Source organism: Mytilus galloprovincialis, chromosome 4 (genome assembly GCF_965363235.1).
Source record: "Mytilus galloprovincialis chromosome 4, xbMytGall1.hap1.1, whole genome shotgun sequence".
NCBI classification, from domain to species: Eukaryota; Metazoa; Mollusca; class Bivalvia; order Mytilida; family Mytilidae; genus Mytilus; species Mytilus galloprovincialis.
Genome location: NC_134841.1, coordinates 96,753,225 through 96,776,982, shown reverse-complemented (window position 1 = coordinate 96,776,982; position 23,758 = coordinate 96,753,225). Strand labels below are relative to the sequence as shown.

Genomic DNA, 23,758 nt, shown 5'->3' with positions numbered 1-23,758 from the left:
GCTTCTGACGAGACTGAGTCTGCTATTACATCCTACTTTGACTCCAATTCAAATGCTCGATATCTACATTCGTCCATTTCCTCAACAATTATATCTATTACTTTAGCCGCATATAACTCGGCTTTTATACTCAAGAATATTTTAACATTTGGTGTAGAACTTTATGTTTAGAATGTATTGTGTAAGCTATTTTTAGATCTGTGGGCCAGTCACTTTTTCTTCTTTGTTGATGATACGTTAAATTTCTAAAATGAGTATAGAGTCTTCACATATTTTTCCACTCTGTATTTAGGAATGTTAAGATATATTTTGGTCTGAAAGTTTTAAAGTTGTACCCTGTAAACAAATTTTAGATCTGCCATCTAAAGTAGCATTAACAAGACAATAAAATTAGTTCTCTTTAATATATTTTGTAGAGAGACATCCTGTCTTGTTATTGTTTATTGTTAATTACACTAAAGAATTTGTTTACAAACAATGTAACCTGTTTAAAACATGCTTAAATTACAGATGTGAATATTGATAAGACCTTCGTGTCTAACCCTGCCACATTCTATAACAACCTGTCCCAAGTCTGGAGCCTTTAATTCTGTGGTTGTTGCTGTTTATCTTATTTCTTATTCATTTTGTACATAAACCAGACTGTTAGTTTTCTCTTTTGCATTATTTAAATCTGTCATATGATGGCCTGTTATGACTTACTAAGCAGTATGGGTTTGGTTGAATGTAAAAAAAGAAGACAACTCTCCACAAGAGACCAAAATAACACAGAAATTAACAACTATTGGTCACCGTATGGCCTCCAACAATGAGCAAAGCCCATACCGCATAGTCAGCCTTTTAAAAAGACAATTTAAACAAGAAAACTATATCCTAATTTATGTACAAAAGTTGAACGAAAAACAAATATGTAACACATAAACAAACGACAACCACTGAATTACAGGCTCCTGACTTGGAATAGGCACATACATACAGAATGTGACAGGGTTAAACATGTAAGCGGTATCCCAACATGAAAGCTGTATGATGACCTTTATTTCCTATTTTCTTTTTAAGAATTCTGTTTATTCTGTATATAATGGAAATAATTTTTGACTGTATTATATATTACAGAGACAAGGTCCTTCGAATACGCTACGATATCTAGTCAGAGATATAAAAAAGGTGAGTTCATCCGCAAGTATTTAAAATGTTATATATTCACTATGATAACCTTTAAAATGTAAGATTTGACCAAAATTCAATTCTACATTTGAATCAGTAAATGAATTTCTTCAGTTGTTATGCATTGAAAAAATGAAAAATTTGTGTTGCAAATAAATGCAATCCTATAACTTGAAAATTTAAACCACAGCAAATTAATTTCTTTTGTCAAGAGTTTACTTTTATAACAAATCATCTGTAATTCTTAGTTAATTTTATCCTAATTATGAAGTATGATTGTTATGACCATTTGACATCTGTGTTATTTTGTAGCACGTCCCCTCCAATTATCACTACACACTGTTAGATATTGGTTTGGTTATAAATCATTTGATGGATGGTGCCTTCAGATCCACATATTGTAGGAAGAGATTCAGACAGAAATATAATGCTATTAAAAGAAATGTAAGGTTACATACAGAATACAGATAGTATATTATTTAAATCAATGGTTGATTATTAATTCTCACAGTGGACAGATTTTCAGTAGGCTAGTCTCCAATGCTCAAATTCGATAGGAAAATATTTAGAGGTTCCCTTAACTAAAAGAAAGTATGATTTATTATGATAGAGGAGCAGAAGGATCTATCTGGGGTTGTTGGAATTGGGCATTTATTTTTGTGGCAATTAAGGATCTACACTTAATGGGATTGTTTTTATACAACCGCAAAAATTGAAAATTTTTTGGTCGTATATTGGTATGACATTGTCTTCGTAGTTGTCGTCCGAAGACATTTGGTTTTCGCACTATAACTTTAGTATAAGTAAATAGAAATCTATGAAATTTAAACAAAAGGTTTATGACCATAAAAGGTAGGTTGGGATTGATTTTGGGAGTTTTGGTCGTAACAGTTTAGGAATTAGGGACCAAATACGCCCAAATAAGCATTTTTCTTGGTTTTCGCACAATAACTTTAGTATAAGTAAACAGAAATATATGAAATTTTAAGATAAGGTTTAAGACCACAAAAGGAAGATTGAGATTGATTTTGGGAGTTTTGGTCCCAACAGTTTAGGAATTAGGGGGCAAAAAAAGGTCCCAAATAAGCATTTTTCTTGGTTTTTGCACAATAACTTTAGTATAAGTTAATAAGAAATCTATGACCACAAAAGGAAGGTTGGGATTGATTTTGGGAGTTTTGGTCCCAACAGTTTTGGAATTAGGGGCCAAAAGGGTCCAAAATTAAAATTTGTTTGATTTTAACAAAAATTGAATTCTTGGGGTTCTTTGATATGCTGAATCTAAACTTGTAGTTAGATTTTTGATTATGAGCCCAGTTTTCATGTTGGTCCAAATTGGGGTCCAAAATTAAACTTTGTTTGATTTCAACAAAAATTGAATTCTTAGGGTACTATGATATGCTGAATCTAACCATGATTTTAGATTTTGGATATTGGACCATAATAGGTAAATGTCCAATTCATTTTTAAGTTTTTAAGTTTAAGTTCTTAGACCACATTCATTTTGTGTTAGAAACTTATGTTGTGTCAACTATTTAATCACAATCCAAATTCAGAGCTGTATCAATCTTAAATGTTGTGTCCATACTTGCCCCTACTGTTCAGGGTTCGACCTCTGAGGTCGTATAAAGCTGCGCCCTGCGGAGCATCTGGTTGATATCAAGCTATAAAGGATGCTTTAATTTTTTTGAGGGAATAGGCAGAGGCGGATTTAGGGGGGGGGGGCGCCAGGCCCCCCCCCCCCTTTTTGGAAAAAAATTTGGTTGCTTATATAGGGAATCATTGATGCATGACTGGAGCGGGCCCCCTCTTAGGTCAGTCAGTGGGCCCCCACTTATGTAAATTTCTGGATCAGCCACTGATAGGGGAGTCTGGTTTTTTTCTAAGAAGGATGACACCTTCTTCTACTGCCCCTCTTGATTATGTTGTTTGAGTTGGGTTAATCCATGTTATGTTGAAGTATTCCATATTAACTTTCAAACTTTCAAACAATAGATATGGTTAAACACTTTTTTTGCTGGATTAACAATTATAAGAATAAGTCTGTGCATAAGTCATGATTTCTACAGTTCAGAAGCAGATGTTAATTGTATGGTAATTATTTAAGTGTGAGAGATCATTCCGTTTAAGTTATAATGATATATGTAGAATAATTAATGAATGTTAAGTAAATATTTCAGCTCCATTCAATTGCTGTAAGTAGTGTGTCAAGTGCATAGCTGAGAGAGCTATGTAGATTTTAAACTAATTCTTCAATAGTTGCTAAAACAATTTTATTCTGTGGAAAAATCTTTCCTGTATAACTTTTGAAGTAGCTCAAACTTGAGCAAATTGCTTGCATATAAAGATGACAAAACATGCTTGACTAAGACTTCATAACACTATGCATAACTGAAAAAAGAAGGCATGTTTTCAGCTATCTCTTTTTAAATAGCTTTCAGAAATATTTATTTGTAAGAAATTTCATTTTTTACATTGAATAAGATGTTGATAGAATATGCTAATTTTACAAATAAGTTTGCATAGCAGACAGTTTGTGCAAACCAGTTAAAGGTTTTTATGCATACTTTACATACACTTTTATCATGCATATTATCCTGTTCCCAAACGAGTGGACTTGTTGCATGTAACTTTCAATTATTGCCATATCATGAATTGTTTCGACACAAAAAGTTCACTTCAACTAATAATTCTAAAATACAGTTTTCATTAATTGCACTCGTTTTGTTTGATAATGGTTCCTTGTTTTGTTCTTGAAAATTTTTTCTGTATTTGCTCGATACAATTTTCAGATAAAAAAAAATAACAGATGGAAAAATATAAGATATATTGAAAACAAAATGTAATTTACATATTTTGCATTAATTTATATACTGCTTTTATAATGACATTTTCTAACTCTTTCATTAAACTTCATCTGAGTACGAAATATGGAAAAATCATAGATTGTCATGGAATGTGAAAGTTTTTATTAACAGTAAAACAGAAAACATCGCAAAAAAGTATTCTCTTTTATTATTTTTAAAAATAATTTCCAAGGTCGAAAAAGTGCTTGTTATTAATTAATTATACGTTTAGTTGAATATGAAACAAATTGCAATAGTACTGAATGATTTTTAGTTGATAACCAATAACATTTGTAATTTAACAGTAAAATGAGCAGTGGTTTTAGTAAACCTGTCTATAACAACTGTAAACTGTCTACTGACCTTTGACAAGGTTATGTTATGATAGCAGATGAATCAATGGCGATTACTCTCCAGATATAATGATATTCCTGACCATTCTATTTCAGGGTACTGTGGGTAACATGGGAAACCTTGTAACAATGTTACCGGTTATCATCAATACGAAGGAAGCACAGGAGTTGTTCCCATATCCATTCCATGATTTGATGATCTGGGCTGTCCTCATGAAGAGACAACAGATGGCGCTGTCTATGTGGCAGCATGGGGAAGAGGCTATGGCTAAAGTATGTAATACAACATTTATATAGTATTTGAAATAAATGAACTTGGCAACTTGAACTGTTTGTCATATTTACTTTTATGCTTGTTGCTTTGGCAGAAATTAGAAAATTGGTATTCTTCTTTAAATATTTAACATTTTTTTCATATTGGACCCTTTTATAACTGCAATATATAAAATTGATTTTACTTATTGTTGAGGGCAGAACTGTATATAGTTTCAAAATCATGAATTTATTTTGTTAATGTTTCCCAATGTAAGTGATAACATTGATATGTATATATATATATTCTTGTCATCGTAAAACTTATAGCTCCCACCTTTATCTTGGCCTACCTATATATATTTATATGTTTAATTTCAGTCTCTAATGGCAGCTAAACTATACAAAGCCATGGCAATTGAAGCTGACCAGGACGATTTAGAAGTAGATATTTCTACTGAACTTGGATCATACGCTGAGTACGTTAAACAAGCAACTGGTATTTAGAGATATAATATAAAAAATTAAATTAAATCATCTTTTTTATTCTTTAAAACAATGTATAAATGAAATTTATAATTTTGACTGTCAGATGAAAAATGGCAAAAATTTTAACACGGATATCTCAAAATTCTGATATTATTTAACTTTCTTAAATAAACCTTGTTTACTGATTTTATTGCAGTGAAGATGACAAGTAATAAGTTAAATTTTTTTCTCACACCCAATGTAGTCAAGAATGTTATATCATAGTTACTTAATATTTTACAGAGAATTCCGAAAGTTATCACTAGAACTGTTGGAACATTGCTACAAGATTGATGATGACTATACTCAGCAGTTATTGACCTATGAACTGAAGAATTTCAGTGATCAGACATGCCTAAGTCTTGCTGTGGCCGCTAACCATAGAGCTTTTATTGCTCATACATGTTGTCAACAGCTTCTGAATGAAATGTGGATGGGTGGTTTACAGATGAGGAAGAATAGCAGCTTAAAGGTAGGCCAAGATTAGGTCATGGTTTATAAGCTTAAAGGTAGGCCAAGAGTAGGTCAAGGTTTATAAGCTTAAAGGTAGACCAAGATAAAAATAGGGTTTAATGCTTAAGGTGGTACCTAACACTACAGGGAGATAACTCTGTAAAGTCAGCTAAACATTTAAATTACGTTGTTTTGTAAAAGGAACATTAAGCTTCTCAATTATCAAAATTGGTATTTGTCAAACTGCTGTATAACCATTGTAATTTTTCTGACAAAACGGTTGGTTCAAAATTTTTGAAATTTTTATTTTTTTAGTTAAAGGGTTAAAGTAAATACTTTTACAAAATTTTATGAAAATTAAACGAGCCAAATTAATTTTAGTGAAAGTGTTGGGTACCACCTTAAATTTATTCCACGATAAGGACATGAGCTATAAGGTAGGCCAAGATAAGGGTGGGAGCTATAAGTTTTACAATGGACCAAGATTAGCTCAAGGTTTATAAGCTTAAAGGTAGGCCAAGATAAGGGTGGGAGCTATAAGTTTTAAGATAGGCCAAGATTATGTCAAGGTTTATAAGCTTAAAGGTAGGCCAAGATAAGTGTGGGAGCTATGATTTTTACGATAGGCCAAGATAAGGGTGGGAGCTATAAGTTTTATGATAGGCCAAGATATGGGTGAGAGCTATAAGTTTTACCATAGGCCAAGATTAGGTCAAGATTTATAAGCTTAAAGGTAGGCCAAGATAAGAACAGGGTTTAATGCTTACATTTATGCCACGATAAGGACATGAGCTATAGGGGAGCTATACACCTAAATATAGGCCACAATTAGGGACAGAGCTATATGCTTCAAGGAAGGCCACAATTAGGGACAGAGCTATATGCTTAAAGGTAGGCCACAATAACGGACAGAGATATATGCTGAAAGCTAGGCCACAATTGGGGAATATTCAGTATATTTTAAAATATATAAGTAATGATTATGTGGCAACTTATTTCTGCATTTCCTTTCTCAAGCAACTACACAAATATTATTATGTTTTCCTGACAAGCTTATAATGTATCAATCTAGCATTTATATATCTTACTTTAGTTTCTTCAGAATAATAATTTAATTGTCCAATGCTTGTTTTAACGATTCTCACTTGGTAATTTAAATTTTTTTGCATCATAGGGTATAAATTGACACACTTTTTTTCTATCTGAATGAAATGTTTCGATGGTTGTTTATTTTCAGGTGATCATGGGTGTCCTGTTTCCTCCTGCCATTTTATGGTTGGATTTCAAGAGTAGAGAAGAATTACAACTTATGCCTCAAACAATGGAAGAACATTTAGATGAACTTGAATCAGAAGCTAGTGATGCTGAGGTGTCATTCTCTATCAATGATGAGCAGGATGTAAGTCAACTGTAATTCATATATCAAAAGGATTGGAGACATGAGTATAATACTGTATAGCACGTTATTTTCGTGGGGTGTAAATTTTCGCAGATAGAACAAAATCGCAAAATAAATTCTGCCAAATAAGAAGTGTACATGCAAAGGTATTGATACAATTTTGAATCTGCCAAAATAATAACCGCCAAAATATTTTGTACACCTTATTCAATGAAAATCGCGAAATTTTCCAACCGCAAAAATAAACCGTTATACGGTGTACTGTAAATTCTGAAATTATTGTGTGCTTTTATTTTAATGATCCATACCTGCCAACTTTTCAAAATGCCCATGGGGGTTTTATGTGCAAGATGGGTCTTATAATCCAACAAAACCTTAAAGGGGGCCTTCAAACATATTTTAATGTTGTTTTTTGGCTTCTTCATACTTTTAAAAGCCTATAGCCATTGTAAAATCCATTGTTTTGTTTAAAATTGTGGACAAAATTGCTCTTTCAAATTCCATTTGGGAGCCTCCATGGGGGAAATCCCCCATTAATAGTGACAGTTAGCAGGTATGATGATCTTGCCATTTCATACTAAAATGCTATTTTCATTTTACCAATATTGAGAAATATCCTGTTTATATAAAAAAAAAAAAAAAAATCAGAATGCGAGTTTAAATTTTTGTAATTATAACCCTTTCACATTTTTCCAAATAAAAAAAACATCACAAAATTTCTAAATTTTCAGTACTTTATCTAACATTGTCTGACCTTGAAGAAGAGTTCTCATTTTCCTTCTCCTGTTCAGAACTTGCTTACACTAGTGACTCTTAATAATATTTGTGTCAGTGTATTAGGACAATAATTAGTAAGGAGTTTATTGTAATGCTCTTTATCATCTGATAAAATACCGAAAACATGAAACTCAAAGTATGAAGAAAAAGGAAGAATGCTTCAGATAAATACCATAAATGTTCATTAAATCCACTTCAAATATTTTAAGACAAGATCAAATGATAACATAATTCAGAATTCCTGAAATGATTTTAAAATAAATTGGTGATTTTAACTATAAGGATGAATTAATTATTTTGCTTGTGTGTGTGTGTGTGTTTGGCAGTTAGATTCTCACAATATAAGCCTTTACTTTGTAGAGTTTTGACACATTAGATTCTCACAATATAAGCCTTTACTTTTTAGAGTTGGGATGTAAGTAATTCAGCATGTACATGTATTAAATATGCTGTGCATGGACCTTTTACACATTTTTTTCATGGAATATGTCACAAATTTATCAAAATGCCTCAATAGGGATATTCGTGTGAATGAAATACAGTGTTGACAAAGAAAAACCTTAATATGTGTTTCTGGTGAAAAATAAAAAATAGCATTGCAATGCCTTTAATTGGCTGAATTGATAAAAATCAACTTTTAAGTCTGTTTGAACATTGAAGTAGCAGTTAAGATAACTATCATCTTTTTAAATTACATGTTTCAAAGCCATACAATATTTAAAACTATTTTAATATACCTATTTTCTCTAGATGTTTACGAAGTGTGATTATATTATCCCTTAACACTTTTATATTTACAATATTTTTCTGCGGAACTTCTGACCTCTAATCAGCTTTGTGGGGGGGGGGGGGGGGGAATGAAATGGGAATGATAACAATTGTATAATTTTGCAGTTTGCTTGTTTAGTTATACTGTCCCATTATGCTAAAGCCAGTTGTTTCCCTTTTACCTACAAAAGATAAAGACTTTTATCATAAAATTTAATATTGTAAAAATGTCTTTGCAAGAAAGTTCACCAGTACTGACTTAGACTTAGAGTCACAATAGAATTATAATGTTAATGCATATTTAAAACCTGTATTAAAGGTTCATTATAAATTTTAGAATTTAAGCAAAGGACTCAAATGTTTGTGTATGAATTATACTTTTGTAATAATGACATATTTATTTTATTTAGAGAATATTGTGTTTTATAGACAGGCTGATCTGAAGCTTAATATTGTGTATAGACACCTAACTAATGTTAAAATCTGTATGTTGTTTTATCAATGTCTTTTGAATATTTTTTTTGTTGGGTTGCTTTATTGGTTGTTTATTCTTTTATTCAACTTGATAGTTTAATTATATATACAAGTGTAAAGGAGGTGTGGTATGATTGCTTTTTAAATTATTTTGATTTCTTTCTATTTTTAGATGTTTTCGGACGATATGAATATTGGGTCCAGTAAAGAGTCCATTGCAAAAACTGTACTAGACAAACCAGCCAATGGGAATCTGTCTCGACAAAATTCTCTGATGACTGATAATAGCATTAATCAAGAATACTCTCACTTTGTTCTCAGGAAAAAGAAAAGTTCCCTTCGACTTGGGAAGAAAATATATGAATTTTACAATGCACCTATAACCAAATTCTGGTTTTACACTGTAAGTGTTAGAATTTAGCCTTCTGAAATAGCCTATAAGCTGGTTTTCAAGATACATATTTATTTTGATATTGTATACTACATTAATTAGAAGTACTACATGTAAGATCTTTAAAAGCCAATCTTTCTTTTGGGGTATTCAACTCAAGATTTTCTGGGATGAGTAATCTTGTATTTTTTTTACATCTATTTGACAAAGAAAAACTACATACAACGAAATATAGGTTTGGAGTAGTCCTCTTCTTTTTGTATTTTTCCAAGCAAAGAAAAACAAAATTCCATAGAAAAGCAGACATGCACTTGCTTCATATGTGTTCTTTGGAATAAAACCACTATAATATTGAGTGTAGATAACATTGACATGAGATTTTAAACAAACATTTCTGTTCTATTTCAGATCCTGTATGTGTTTTTCCTTCTTTGCTTTATGTACACAGTATTAGTGAAGACTTATCCACTACCAAATTGGCAGGAATATTTCATGATATGTTATGTTTTGACCCTGGCATTTGAGAAATTTAGACAGGTTTGTAAATACTATAGAGTTATCTTTCCTTTTCTACTGAATATCAAAGTTTGTGTGAAGAATCCTCTGAGAATATATGTACATGGAATGGTAGATAACTCTTGTGGATTTGTGGTTGTTTGTAAAGAAAACTAATTTTAGAAGGTTCATGAAAGGAAAGATATGGTCACAATATATCTACAAAAAATAATTATGGGAGTGAGGTGGAATGTAGGTGTGAAGGTACTTGCTACACATTTCTGAAGAGAAGTATTTTATAGTACCCCATGTTGTAATTGTAAATATTAAATTTTATATTCAATGCATGACCATTCCAGTGATAATGTGGAGATAACTTAGTATGATGTCTTAGTAAAAGTCTGGAAATCATTGATATAGTTGGGTCTATACAGACCATACTATAGCAAAAAGACAAACAGCGGTCCACAATGATTATTATATATTTAGACAGCTCATGGTCTAAAGTTTCTTTCTATCAAATGTCCTTTGTCCTTGTCCTCATTTTCATTGTTCCGGGTCTATAATTTGAAGATAATTGTTTCAATCTGTCGAGGACAATAGCAACAATGTGTAGATACCATATGTCTACAAAGACATAAAGTTGATAATATATGAATATAATATAATATAATATAATCACCTTCACCTTAAGCCAAGTCTGAACAACAGTTCTCACTTTAAATCTGTCATCTTAAAGGAAGGAGATGTGAATCAATGAAACACTAACCCAATAAGAAAAAACAAACGACATCAATCAATTTTTTCCTTTCAATAACTTTTCAATTCACGACTTACTTTCAATAATTAATCAAGTTTGATCTCATTTCATTCTGTTTGACAAATTAAATGGTTTTCAAAGTTAGTTTTTGATTCTGATAAGTGTTCAAGTTTGTTCTCTAAAGGAACTATAAGGAACCAAAGGTTTTCAAACTAAAAGTTACACTTACCTGGCAGACCTTAAGCAAAACATTATTCAGTACATTTTGATCCATACATGACAGAAGCCATGCTATATAGATTTCTATTCATAATTCTCTTCATTGTAATAAGGTAGAAAATCTGAATCAAACTTCTATTAAAGCTGGAATATATGGCATGGATCGTCATTTACAAATATTCATCATTTCATTCATGTGAGTTAATTTACAGGGGTGTTTTACATTAAATTCTGATTTCCATATTTAAAAAGATGCAATCAACAATGAATCTAACGATACCAAAAGGACAATAAAAAAACATTGTAAGAAGACAAATAATGGTCCATAGTGCTTATTATATATTTAGACAGCTCATGGTCTAAAGTTTCCTTCTGGCATACGTCTATTGTCCTTGTCCTCATTTTCTTGACTTTTTTTAACGTAGGAAAGCAATGTACAATGTGTCTAGCTTTTCTGAAATCAATTAATTTATATCTTTTGGAGTTTAGTATGGGTCCTGCGAACAAGGAATTAAACTGGTGTGGCCTTACCTTCTCTTAATAATTCAATAAGTTTCAAGTTATGCCCGTTTACTAGCGTATTATGGTAAACTGTTGACCGTCCTTCCCTCGTCAACATGTAGGACAATTACTCAAAAATGCTTGAACCAATTCACATGAAATCTATTGACCTGAGCTCCCTTTCGTTTTTTTATAAATTTTAGATTTTGAGTTTTCAAGTTTTGGTGGGTTTTTGTCTCGCCTTGACGGAGTCAAAAAGCGAGACAAGGTATGCTGTTTCCGGCGTGTTTTAGTTTGTGATTAGGTCAGTTTATGGGAAACCACAAGTGGTAGGTCAATGATATTTGGTATGCAGTTGTATAAGCATTGGCATATCTCATTTCCATGGAGATAATTGGGCTCACCCGTCAGTCACAGTCTAATGACTTTGAAACTTATTTTAATTTAAATGCATTAGTTTGTGATTAGATCAGTTTAAGATGAACTGCTTATGTTAAGTCAATGATATCAGGTATGCAAATTTATTGGCATTTGCAAGTATTGTTTCCATGGAGATTATATAGCCCCACCCCCTCTTCATGGTTCATTGACTTTGAAAATTTTACATAGTTTACAAGTTAATATTTGTATTTAGGTTTGGGAATGACTTATAATAAGTCAATGGTATTTGGTATGCAGTTGTATTAGAATAGACACATTTCATTTTCATGGAGATTGTTTAGCCATGTAACTCAGTCATGGTTCAATGACTGAATATTTGCCTAACCTGTGTAAATTGTTTTGCCATATGGATTTTAACGTTTACAAAATTACAAAAAGGTGAGACATATCTCTGTGATTACAGTTTATTTTCATAAAAGAGGGATTTTCCTGTTTTTGAACAGTAACTCGAAAACACTTTCATCAGTTTTCATCAAACTTTGTTGAATTGTTTATATCTATTAAAGTAAGCTCCCTTTTAATTTTTATAAATTTTAGATTTTACGTTTTCGGAGTTATGTGATTTATTCATAAAGATGGGGGAATTTCAAGTTTTCAGACAATGCTTTGAGCAGCTATCATGACACTTTGGTGACTGGTTTACATCTATTAAGATCATCACCCTTTAGTTTTTTCGTGAATTTCTGATTTGATATTGAGAAGATATGAACTTTATTATCTGAAAAAGTGACGAATGTTCATGGCACAGCTGTTTATTGTGACTTCATACAGTGACTTTTCTTGTATTTTTTATGGCATAAATAAAAACTAAAGATTTGCTGCAAGATGTATAATCAGTCATTACATAAACTTTTATATCAATCTTTTCTATAGTTCCCTTTCACTATGAAAGATAATTCTTCCTGGAACAATATTTATGTTTATAACATCCTGAGAGGATAGTCAATCGCTTTTGTTCCTGTTAGTTATTAGACATGAATCTGTAATCAGAGCAGAATCATCCTACTCAATAAAACAGCTGGTTTATGATGCACAAGCAGGAAGAAGTAGATATTAAAAATGTATTGGAAATCATTGCCAACCCATAATTGTGCTTGATTAAGAAACCTTTCATGAATTGTCAGTTTTTTGATAATCCAAGGAAGTAAAAGGATTACCATAAGCTGTTGTGTATGTGTATAGTTTAGAACTAGGACAGAAAAGATTTTTTTTTTTCATTTTGAAATATTCTTACAGCTTTAGAAAGTATTTCTTCTACCACCAGATAATGACTGATTTTGTATATTTTTTTGGCTGAACTACAAAATGAAGCATTCACATGCATACTATTTTTAGCTCACCTAGTATGTTAGTCTTATTATAATTAAAAAAAAGTCAGGAGCCTCTGGTCTTTGTTAATCTTGTATGTTCTTTAATTTTAATTCATGTATTTGTTTTAAAGTTTAGTGTGACATCCATCTTCATTGAACTATTACACATTTTGATAAGGGGTCAGCTGAAGCCCTCCTCTGGGTGCCAGATTTTCTTGCTGTGTTTAAGACTCATTGGTGGCCTTTGGCTGTTTTCTGCCCTATGTTTGGGTTGTTGTCTGTTTGACACATTCCCCCATTTTCATTCTCAATTTTAAGTATTACATGTTTTATGTATTTGACTTTCTTTGAGAATTTGTACTTTGAGAACAATTGCCCTTTTGGAATAAATCCATGGTTAGCATCTGAGATTATTTATGTAGTACCAATATCCTGTATTATTAATTTATCTGTTTTTTATGTCAATAGTGAAATTAAAATTTTAAATGCAACTTTTAAGATTTCAAGATCTAATTCAATAGAATAATCTTTTAAACTATTATCATTAAAACATTTGTACTTGTTATTTATTTACTGGTATTGATCAAAGAGCTGATGATGACACCATTTATTTATTTGATTTAAATATCTGTCCATTTAAAGTTTGTATATGAATGTTAAGTATTTTTTGTACCATCAGAATGCCAACAAATCAATGATTTTAAAACGCTGTAAAGTGATAAATGTATAGAAAATATTTTAAAATTGAATTTCTATATTTAATGCTTTGATTTGGATAAATAAATATCAGGAGAAAGGTCCATTAAAATGGTTGTTTGTTGTATGTAGATATATTTAATGTTTATGGGAACCTTTCAAACACAAGTACCTGTATCTTATTCAATTATCCTTTTGTCCTACTTTTGTTTCCACATTTTCAACCTTATTATTGGACAGAATTTGGTGAAACTTTCACAGAATCTTGCTCACATGATTTATGTTTCTTATTTCTTATTTATTTCTTCATCTGAATATTTTTTGGGGTTAAATTTTGGATGACATTGACTTCACTATATCTACATACTATACTTTGTGTACACATGTGTATCCCCTTCTTCTAAATATTATTTAATATAACCTGCTTAGAATCTTTACTGCATTCTAAAGTCCTGAAGATGCCACGCTTGTTGCTGAAACATGTAGACCTCATTAAATTTTTACCATGCAATAATTGATGGGTGTTGTTGTCTTTATTGTTGTTATTGTCTTTATTGTCGTTTATTTTACTCATCTAGTGAAAGACAACTGTGAATATCTTGCTGTATCCACCCGCTATTACCCAACCATAGGATTGCTACTGAAGGTGTTGGTTCACCATATATAAATTCATGTAAACTAAAGTGTCAACACAAACATTGGACAAAAGCTATTTTCTGGTAACCTTAATACTTGTATATTGTTGTTTTTTCCCTATTGTTGGGTGATGTCTCATTAATGTACCAGTATCTTTAAATGAAATATTTAAAAATAATTGTAGGTTATTTTTGGACTATTCACTCTTGTTTTCAATGCATTGCGTTTAAGAGAGCTTATGTTTTGTTTGTCAAAAGAAAGTTTATTGCGAGCAGATAAGAGTAAAATGAATTCTGTTTTTTTTTCTGTAAGGACATAATAGTAAACCATTATTGTAGCCGAGGCAATGAAGTAGTAGATAAACAATATATAAAAGTGCCTATTATTCTTGTCGTTATCCAATCAATAATGGCGTAATAGACAACTTTACAGCTTGGCTGTTATAAAGTGTCCTTTATGTTGTTATAGTGTGAGTGGGATAAGGAACGTGATTCTAAATCCTTTTTTCAGGAAAATTATGTTTGCTTTGAATCATGTGTACGTCATTATGGCATCACAGATTTCTTTTTTGTATCCCACTGTGCAACAACTGCATTGTAATATTAAACCAATTAGCATTAGGAAATCTATCAATATATAATTGACTGAAATAACACCACTTCCCTCAAATACATTTCCATGGTTTAAGTTTTATCAATTTGACCAAGTTACTAAACAGTGGGAAAATATGTTACTTTTGTTTTCAAGGGCCACTTGTATTAGGTTTCCTTTGATTGTAATGGTATTATACTGTTGTGAAAAAAATAGTCCTGTGAATTTTCCAGATTTTTTCTGCTGAATACTCTTTTCTTTTTAAGGCACAGAAATTTGTTATATCAGATTCATGATGTGGCATTTAATAGTTGACTGTAGTACTTTTTGTTTTCAGGTTTTTTTTTCTCATTGACATATAGCCTGTCAAATATGTTATTTTATTCATAAAAAATAACAATTAGTTAAAGAGACCTGTTGTCTTCTGAAGGTTTTGCTAATAACAAGCTTTGTATCTTCTGATGAAACAGTAGACTTGCTACATGTCCCTTCCTAATTATGTTTTTTCTTCTTAATAATTTTACTGCTATAACTAGGAGATTAAAATTATACTGACATCTGCAGGAGGAAGGCAATCAATAAACATATAAATTAGTAAGAGAGAAATAATAGAAAGGGAATTGTCTAAAAAAAGGGAAAAATCTAATGAAACAACAGTTCTTATAAATTTTTATATACTGTAAATTCTGAAATCATTGTGTGCATTTATTATTGCAATTTATTCAGAATGGACAATTGTGCAAGATCATCATGATCATTTAATGAGATATCAGGAAATTCTGCATACAGATGAATTAACAGATATCAGAATGCAACTTAGTGCAAGTTCTAATTATTGCAGTACTAACCAGTACAAACTGTTTGCATTAATAAAATCCTTGCAATAATTTCTGAATTAACAGTATATTGATAACTAGAATAATCTATTATTTATATGTATGAAAATTGATATCATAAGTAGAATGTCAGTCAATTCATAATAATATAAGCATTTTATTCTTTAAAAATATGAAACAAAATCCAGTCCTAGTTTTCTAAATCAAACATTGAGATTTCTATAACAGGAACTGACACTAATGGAATTGAACTGTAACCATCTTGTCCAGTTGAGTTACTGCCACTAGATTTAAATGTTAGTCTAGCCTTTGGTGGTTTTCTCCTGCGACACAGTTGGCATAAAAACTTCTTGAACTGGATGCGAAATTTTTCTCCAGAGAGGCAGTACAAAAAAAAGTTAACTGCATGATTAATATACATAAGTTGATAACATATAACTCTCCACATAAGTGTGTCTGCCATGTCCTCATATGATTTTGGTTTTGGAGCAAAAAGCCCATATAATGGCCGTGGTGTAGTTGTAATAATCCAAGCAAACGATATGAAAATTAAAGTAATAGCTAACTTCCTGTGTGTGTTTCGTATCTGACAGTCATCTTTGGTCATGGTATTTGGTATATGTTTTGTCTTCATCAAGCAAATTATTATCAGAATATTGAAAATAAGAAGTGTCAAACATGGTAGAAAAGAATAGAGAATTAGATTTATCCATGGGAATATTCTGCATACAAAGTTTTCATATGCATAAGCAGCACACACGAAATTAGAACCATCTAGTGATTGTTTTGTTGGAAACAACTGAGCTGTCCAAAATATATGAATATTTACTAGTATAAAGATCATAGCTGTCATAAATGTGATGAATCTAGCTCTGGACAAGTTACACATGGAGTTGGCCTTCAGAGGAAACCAGACTGCTAAAAACCTTTCAATTGTTACTGCCACTATCAACCAGGCTGAAAACTGGATACTAAAATGTACCAGGAACATAGTGAGCTTACAGCTGAAGGCATTAATGTGGCTAAGCTCAAAACCAGATACTGTCCTTAGCCAAGTCTTAAAGGCACTGACAAACAGTACCAAAGTATCTGCAATGGCTAGCATTGCTAAGTAAAAAAACGTTGGAGTCTGTCTCATCTCCCTACGTAACATTACGATAAAGCTGAATATATTTCCAACAGTTCCCGTAAAAATAATCAAAGGCATCACCCATTTGATAAGATACATTGCTGTATTATAACTATCAAATGTTTCTAGTATTTCAGCCAGGCTTGGTCCTTTCGTCATATTTCTAGATGACATTGTGATGCCAGGGTCTCTAAGCAGCTTGATGTTTTCAGCTATGATTAAGTGAGAACTATTGGGTGATGGATAAACTGTGTTCATCTTGGTAGGAGTCTTTTGTCTTTATTTCCTGGTTTCTTGTTGAAATTCATGAATATATTCAATGTTGATTGTTTCCTTCATTTCTGAAATAGAACTATTTATATAATTCATGTTGTTCATTAAAGATTCTTATTGGGAGGAGTGGTGGGGGGGGGGGGGGGTATTTACAACATTATAGAAATATTTAATGGTTAAATGCTGTAGTTTTTTAGTCAGGTATGTTTTTATTATGATTTTCAATTTAATCAATCAGTCTTTTTGAAATGAACAATGTGTCTATTGAAACAAAAAACAAAAGCTGGTATTGATTTTGCACTTCAGGTCTAAAAATTACAAATTTTGCTGCATCATATAGAATATCACATTTCTGTATTGAAGATGGATTATTTTAGACATTTTTAAACTTTTGGGCCATCATTTGGTTTCAGCATTTGATAATTAAAATTTGGCAATTAAGGATTGTTTTACTTGAAGTGAACTGTAAACTGTCTTATGTTAGAGTTTTTAGAGAACATTTATAAGATTGCTCTAAATGTATATATAAAGTTTTTTTTTAAACTTCCAGGTATGACAAAAAAATGAAAATATGACAAAAGACCAACACATGTATGACCTGACCCTGTTTACATCTTGTGCTTCAGCAAGGTCTCTCATATTAGAGCCACTATTAATAATTTACATAATACCACAAACAGACTTTTTGAAAATTGAATTAAAGCTTGGAAGTTTTGTTAATGTTTTGATCCAATCTTTGTTTGAATTGAAAGAAACTTCTCTAAGATGTTTGTACTATAAATGGCATTGTTCCGTAAGTTTGTTGTTAAAGATGTGTAGCTTTGCTCCCTCAAAGGTAATAAAATCTTTCAATATTGGCAATAATGAAAGAGCTAGATAAAATTACATCTACAGTAATGGAAAGAATTGATGTATGGCTTATATATGAACAAAGGATGATTTGTTTTTCATTAAATATTAGCCCTTTATATAACCCTTAAACCCCTTACCCCCTCTCTTTCAAAAAAAAGAAAAAGAAAATAGAATACAATAATAAATAAAGTAATTTAATTTAAATAAAAATAATTAATTGAAAAAAAAGGTGAAATGAATAGAAAAAAATAATTATTGTCTTGTATTTAACATATTTTAGAAAATGATTGAATTGTCAGTAAAAATATAATTATCTAACAGTTTCAAGAAAATTTATACATATTTGATAAAACAATGTTTTCATTATTATTAAATAACTCCTTACCTTTTTTATGCTATACAAGTTGCTCCCCTTTTCATATTGTAAGAGTCAGTACAAGTGTATTGTAAAATAACATTGATTTCACATTTAGCAATTAGCAATTAAACTGTCTAGTTGCTTACTATAGTTTCCAATAAAAGTTATTGTTTTTGACAAGCGAACTGGAAAAATCGGAAGATGTTTCATTTATTTTTATAGAACAGGTTGTTTTCGAGTTGATTAACTAAAGATAACTATGCAAAATGATAATTTAAGTTATTAGCTCCATATATATAAATCTGTTATGGAAAGAGCCACATGGATTTTATAATCAATTGCTGTGAAATGGTTTGATGACATTTGTTTGTTTTATTAATGGAAGAATTAGCTGTGTCCATTTCTATAGTGCGTTTGGGATTGGCTTTGTTTTAAATGTTTTTATTTATTGATTAATTATTAATCTTTAGAGGGACAATTCTTTTGAATGAATTTCTCCCTCTAGAATATCTTAATATTTACAGTTAACACCTCCATGGTTTGTTTTGTCATATAAAGTTCTTTATGCATTTTTTACATGGTAATAAGATATTATATGAGAGTATAGTCTAACAATTTGCTAATTGCTTAAGTATGATCTTTGTATAAAATGCAAATATAGGGCTAATAATAATCAGAGGATAGGGAAGCCAAATACCTTTCCTAATTATCTTATATAAATTCTTGATTAATTTGTTACCTTTTATGAACACTGCATTGAGAATGTAATAAAAGTGAACTAACTAATTGTTTAAAGTCGACAAGCACGAATTATATATAGAAATTAAAAGATGTGGTATGATTGCAGTTCCATCCACCATAGACCTAATGACGGAGATTTCTTTTGTTTTAAACTGACTGAAATGTAAATTTAACATACAGGACCATGTAACAGTAGATGTATAGTTGAGTAGTTCTTGTCTCAGGTTTGTAATGTTAGATCCTTGTTTTCTTGTAGTATGTACCTTTGTATTTGAAATCATCACTAATATCAAGATGTGGATTCCTATTGATACACCTGACTCAATCAGAGAGATGTCCCTAGCATTGATATTACCACTAGACGTTGCCAGTATCATGGTTGAGTCAAATGTTTTTGAACTGAAATGCCAATTCTGATTTAACGTTTACGTTCTAAAAATAACCTGCGTCTTTATGTTGTTTAAAAATTAAAACCAAATCTAACACTCTTCAATAGACACAATATTTTCAAAATGCAAATGTGTGTTGCAGTTTTCTTTTTTAAGTCCCAACCTATGGGCATTATATTTTCCAGTCTGCGTTCATTTCGTTTGTCCGTTCGGTTGTTCAATCGTCTGTCTGTCCTACTTCAGGTTAATGTTTTGTTCAAGATGTTTTCTGATGAATTTGAAGTCAAATGAACTTGAAACTTAGTACACATGTTCCCTAGGATATGATCTTTCTAATTTTAATGCCAAATCTTGACCCCAATTTCACTGTCCACTGAACCAAAAAAATGATGAGTCGGCATCTGTGTACTATGAACACATTTACAATTTAAGTTTGAACTTTTGTCATGAAAGATATTTGCCTACAAAAATGAGTAGGTTTACATTTAGAGAAATAGAAAATTTTAATTAACAAGTCAATCATTGATTGAATAAGAATTTAAACTCATATTTTTATTTTCCAGGTCATAGCGGCTGAACCGGCAAGGTTTTTGATGAAACTTAGAGTGCATTACAGCCAGTTATGGAATGTGTGGGATAGTATAGCCATCTGGTTCTTTATGATTGGGGTAGGGTTACGATTCCATCCTTACACCCTTCTATCCTCCAGGGTTGTCTACACAGTTAACATTGTATTATGGATAATGAGGATATTAGAAATTCTGTCAGTCAACAAGTACTTAGGACCTTATCTTAAAATTATCAGCAAACTGGTGAGTAAAATTAGTACCTTAATAACATATTGACTGTCTACAAGTTATAAGGATTTTTATCATTATCAGAGTATTGAGTCAAATTAGCACCACACTTGTAAACTCGGTCAGGAAGTACCTAAGTACCTTTAAGAATTATTAGCAAACTCGTAAAATACCAGTTATACCAATTTCTTGATCTTTCTCATCTGGACACATTTTCCTGAATAGCTATAACAAGACAATTAGTAAAATGATTTTTCCAGCCTCTAAATGATATAGATATCAATGGGAAGAAAAACTTTCATATAATGTTATGAAATGATCTGAAAGATTTAGATATCATGTATAATGACTATGCTTTGAAATGATGAATTATATATAAGCTGCATTGAATAGAGATCAACCGTATGCAAGTACATGTATAATGCTGATTGATAGAGATCAACTGTATGCATGTATAATACTGATTGATTTCAAATTTTCAAATTTCAAATACATAATAGAAGATGAATTTTCAACTGTTTTATGTAGGGTTCTCATAACAAACAGTTCAACCTGAAATAGGTTAACAGATGTATTGATTGGTATAAGGTTGGTTTCTATCCTCAGCTCACATATTACATCTATATTTGTAATAACCTATATATTACAGCTATATTTGTAATAACCTATATATTACATCTATATTTGTAATAACCTATATATTACATCTATATTTGTAATAACCTATATATTACAGCTATATTTGTAATAACCTATGTATTACAGCTATATTTGTAATAACCTATGTATTACATCTATATTTGTAATAACCTATGTATTACATCTATATTTGTAATAACCTATATATTACATCTATATTTGTATGACCTATATATTACATCTATATTTGTAATAACCTATTTTAGTCATTGAAATTATTTGCTTTTACCTTGTTTTAATCAAATTATTCAGGAAACTTGAGAGACTAATTGTTGATTTAGAGCTGTCTTCAAAATCTGATATCCTCTTAATTATCAAACAAATAATGTCAGTAAGTTGGTTAACAGGTAAAAACATCACATATCTACAGTACAGGTAAACCAACACCAAACGTGCTCTTTGGTCGGGTTGTTGTCCTTTTGACAAATTCCTCATTTCCATTCTCAATTTAATGTGTATGCCAATGTTGTTCTTACTGCACTATAAACTGTTTATTTCTTTAATTATTACTGTTTATTAACAATGAGAGAAGTTTTATAAAAAGTTTATTTACTTTTCAGTTGAGAGACATGTCATATTTCATCATCATTGTGACACTAGTTCTGATAAGTTTTGGTATAGTACGACAAGCCATACATTTCCAGAATGAGGAATGGCGCTGGCATCTTGTTAGAAATGTATTCTTTTATCCTTATTGGATGATTTACGGAGAATTGTTTGCTGATGAAATTGACAGTAAGTATTGTATTGAAGAAAAAAGATTTCTTAGTATTCACATTTTAAAACGTCTGCATATATCTTTTATTTTCTATGATTCCAATTTTCATGGACTTTTGATATTGTGGTTTTGTGTAAGTTTGCATACAAGCCTTTAGAATATTTTTACCATGTTGAAAATTTTAATTATTAGTTTATATACACCTACTAAATCCTATATCTGTCAAGTCAACTGATGTGATTTGTGTGGGTCATTCCCTTGGGATTTAAGGGCCCACTGGAAGTTTTTCAATACCTTCCAGGTCATAAAAACACAGTGATTTCATCAAATACTACTTTACTCTTTATGAGTACACCAGAAGGTGGAAGGAAGCCTATATACAATTAAAATGTATGTCAAGATTTATGGAATTTGCCATTTGCAAATATTAATTTTCCTATTCAAATCATTTAAAAAAAAAAGTGAGTCTCTTTATAACATATCTGTTGGAGAGACATAAATCCCTGAACCTTTTAAATCATTATCATCAGGATTTGAAATACATATATTCATTTGGAAAAAAGTTGGGGACCACAAGAAAACTTAGATTCATCTGAAATTTTGAGTCAACCTAGTTTCGAAACAAGAATTAACTATTAAATGAATATAATGAAGTTCAAATGAAAACTTAAATTGAAATTTTAATTCATTTTCAGGAAATATTTCACAATTGGTAATATTTGTAAGAAACTGGTAAATGTAAAGAATATAAAAAAATGCAATAAATACTAAAATACAAATGTCTGTTCGTTTATGTAATGACCTGACATTTACATCATCAATGCTGCATTTTCATTTTTAGAGGTTGACAGGTATTAAATCATGTCCAACAAATAATGATGAATGTAGTTTTAAGTGCAGAGCTTATGATCATGTTGTTCCTCAAAGGGCATATATTGTTTCTGTGCTCTTTAGAAATCCTACAGGAATTGTCAAAGTAAAAACAATCGTGACAGATTTGCATGATCAATGATGTTTGTCATGAAATTGATATTGTCGTGGACTCTTGGTTGATCTATAAAAATAGAGTAGGATGTTAGAGTATATAAGTTGATGAATTATCAAACAGCTATAGATATAATTTATCTTTCCCTGAATAGCTACTTGAATTTCTTCATGTTAAATTATATATACTAAATCACAGCTCGGTAAAAGTTGACTGAAAGCATCTGAGAAAACTGTCATTTGCATGATTTGTTTTAGTTTGATGCTCTTTCTGCTTAAGATGAAAAGTACTTCAATATTTATGAAATACTTATGTAATTTGCAACTTCCCATACTTAAAAAAATATGAAAGAATATTTAAATAAATTAATACTCCTTTGTGAACTGCCCTTGGTGACAAATGAGCTACAACATTCAAAAGTATTGAAGAACTCTCATTATAGCCCTTAGGAAATTTAATGCTTTTAACCTTTCAGTGTTTCAGTCAAGCTCAAGTCAAATACTTTATATAATATAGCAACCATACTCTGTAATGAGGTCACAATATAAAAAAATAAGAAAGAAGTTGAAGCTTGGTTTATAGTGTTGATTTTGAAGTTTTCATATTAATTGTTCAAGGTTATTATTACCAAAATTAGACTCTGATTTGAACAGGCAAAATGTTTTCTGAAACTTTGTCTGAACATATTATATTAAAGAGAACTATAATGATGGTTATATTCTGTATATTACATTACCTTTGTCTGTTTCAGCTTGTTACGATCCTGATCGTCATCCTGATGGTTGTTCCTATGCCTCTTGGGTTGCTCCATTATTGATGACACCTTATCTGCTGGTAGCCAACATATTATTGGTTAATCTCCTCATTGCCAGGTTTAAGTGAGTATTATAAGATTACAGGAAAAACTCTTCAAAGTTTCAAAAT

The 23,758-nt window shown here is 30.8% G+C and overlaps 2 protein-coding genes across 7 annotated transcripts in view; one reads left to right on the top strand and one right to left on the bottom strand.

Annotated features, from left to right (window-relative positions):
• Positions 1-23,758, top strand: part of LOC143073530 (transient receptor potential cation channel subfamily M member 3-like) — a 132,755-nt gene that overhangs the window by 102,103 nt on the left and 6,894 nt on the right. For 5 of the 6 annotated variants that reach the window (XM_076249161.1, XM_076249163.1, XM_076249162.1 and 2 more), the window contains 12 exons: positions 1,117-1,167; positions 1,480-1,611; positions 3,348-3,362; positions 4,463-4,639; positions 5,000-5,097; positions 5,390-5,618; positions 6,837-6,998; positions 9,190-9,420; positions 9,817-9,945; positions 20,199-20,447; positions 21,692-21,866; positions 23,586-23,712. In XM_076249161.1, coding sequence (XP_076105276.1) covers positions 1,117-1,167; positions 1,480-1,611; positions 3,348-3,362; positions 4,463-4,639; positions 5,000-5,097; positions 5,390-5,618; positions 6,837-6,998; positions 9,190-9,420; positions 9,817-9,945; positions 20,199-20,447; positions 21,692-21,866; positions 23,586-23,712 — 1,775 coding nt within the window. The remainder of the gene's footprint in view (positions 1-1,116; positions 1,168-1,479; positions 1,612-3,347; positions 3,363-4,462; positions 4,640-4,999; positions 5,098-5,389; positions 5,619-6,836; positions 6,999-9,189; positions 9,421-9,816; positions 9,946-20,198; positions 20,448-21,691; positions 21,867-23,585; positions 23,713-23,758) is intronic. The other variant, XM_076249160.1, reaches the window with a different exon arrangement.
• Positions 16,031-18,773, bottom strand: LOC143073531 (putative G-protein coupled receptor 139). Its single transcript, XM_076249166.1, has 2 exons — positions 18,533-18,773; positions 16,031-17,363 (listed from the first exon to the last, which is right to left on the bottom strand). The coding sequence occupies exon 2, from the start codon at positions 17,278-17,280 to the stop codon at positions 16,084-16,086; it is 1,197 nt and encodes a 398-aa protein (XP_076105281.1). The 5' UTR covers positions 17,281-17,363; positions 18,533-18,773; the 3' UTR covers positions 16,031-16,083.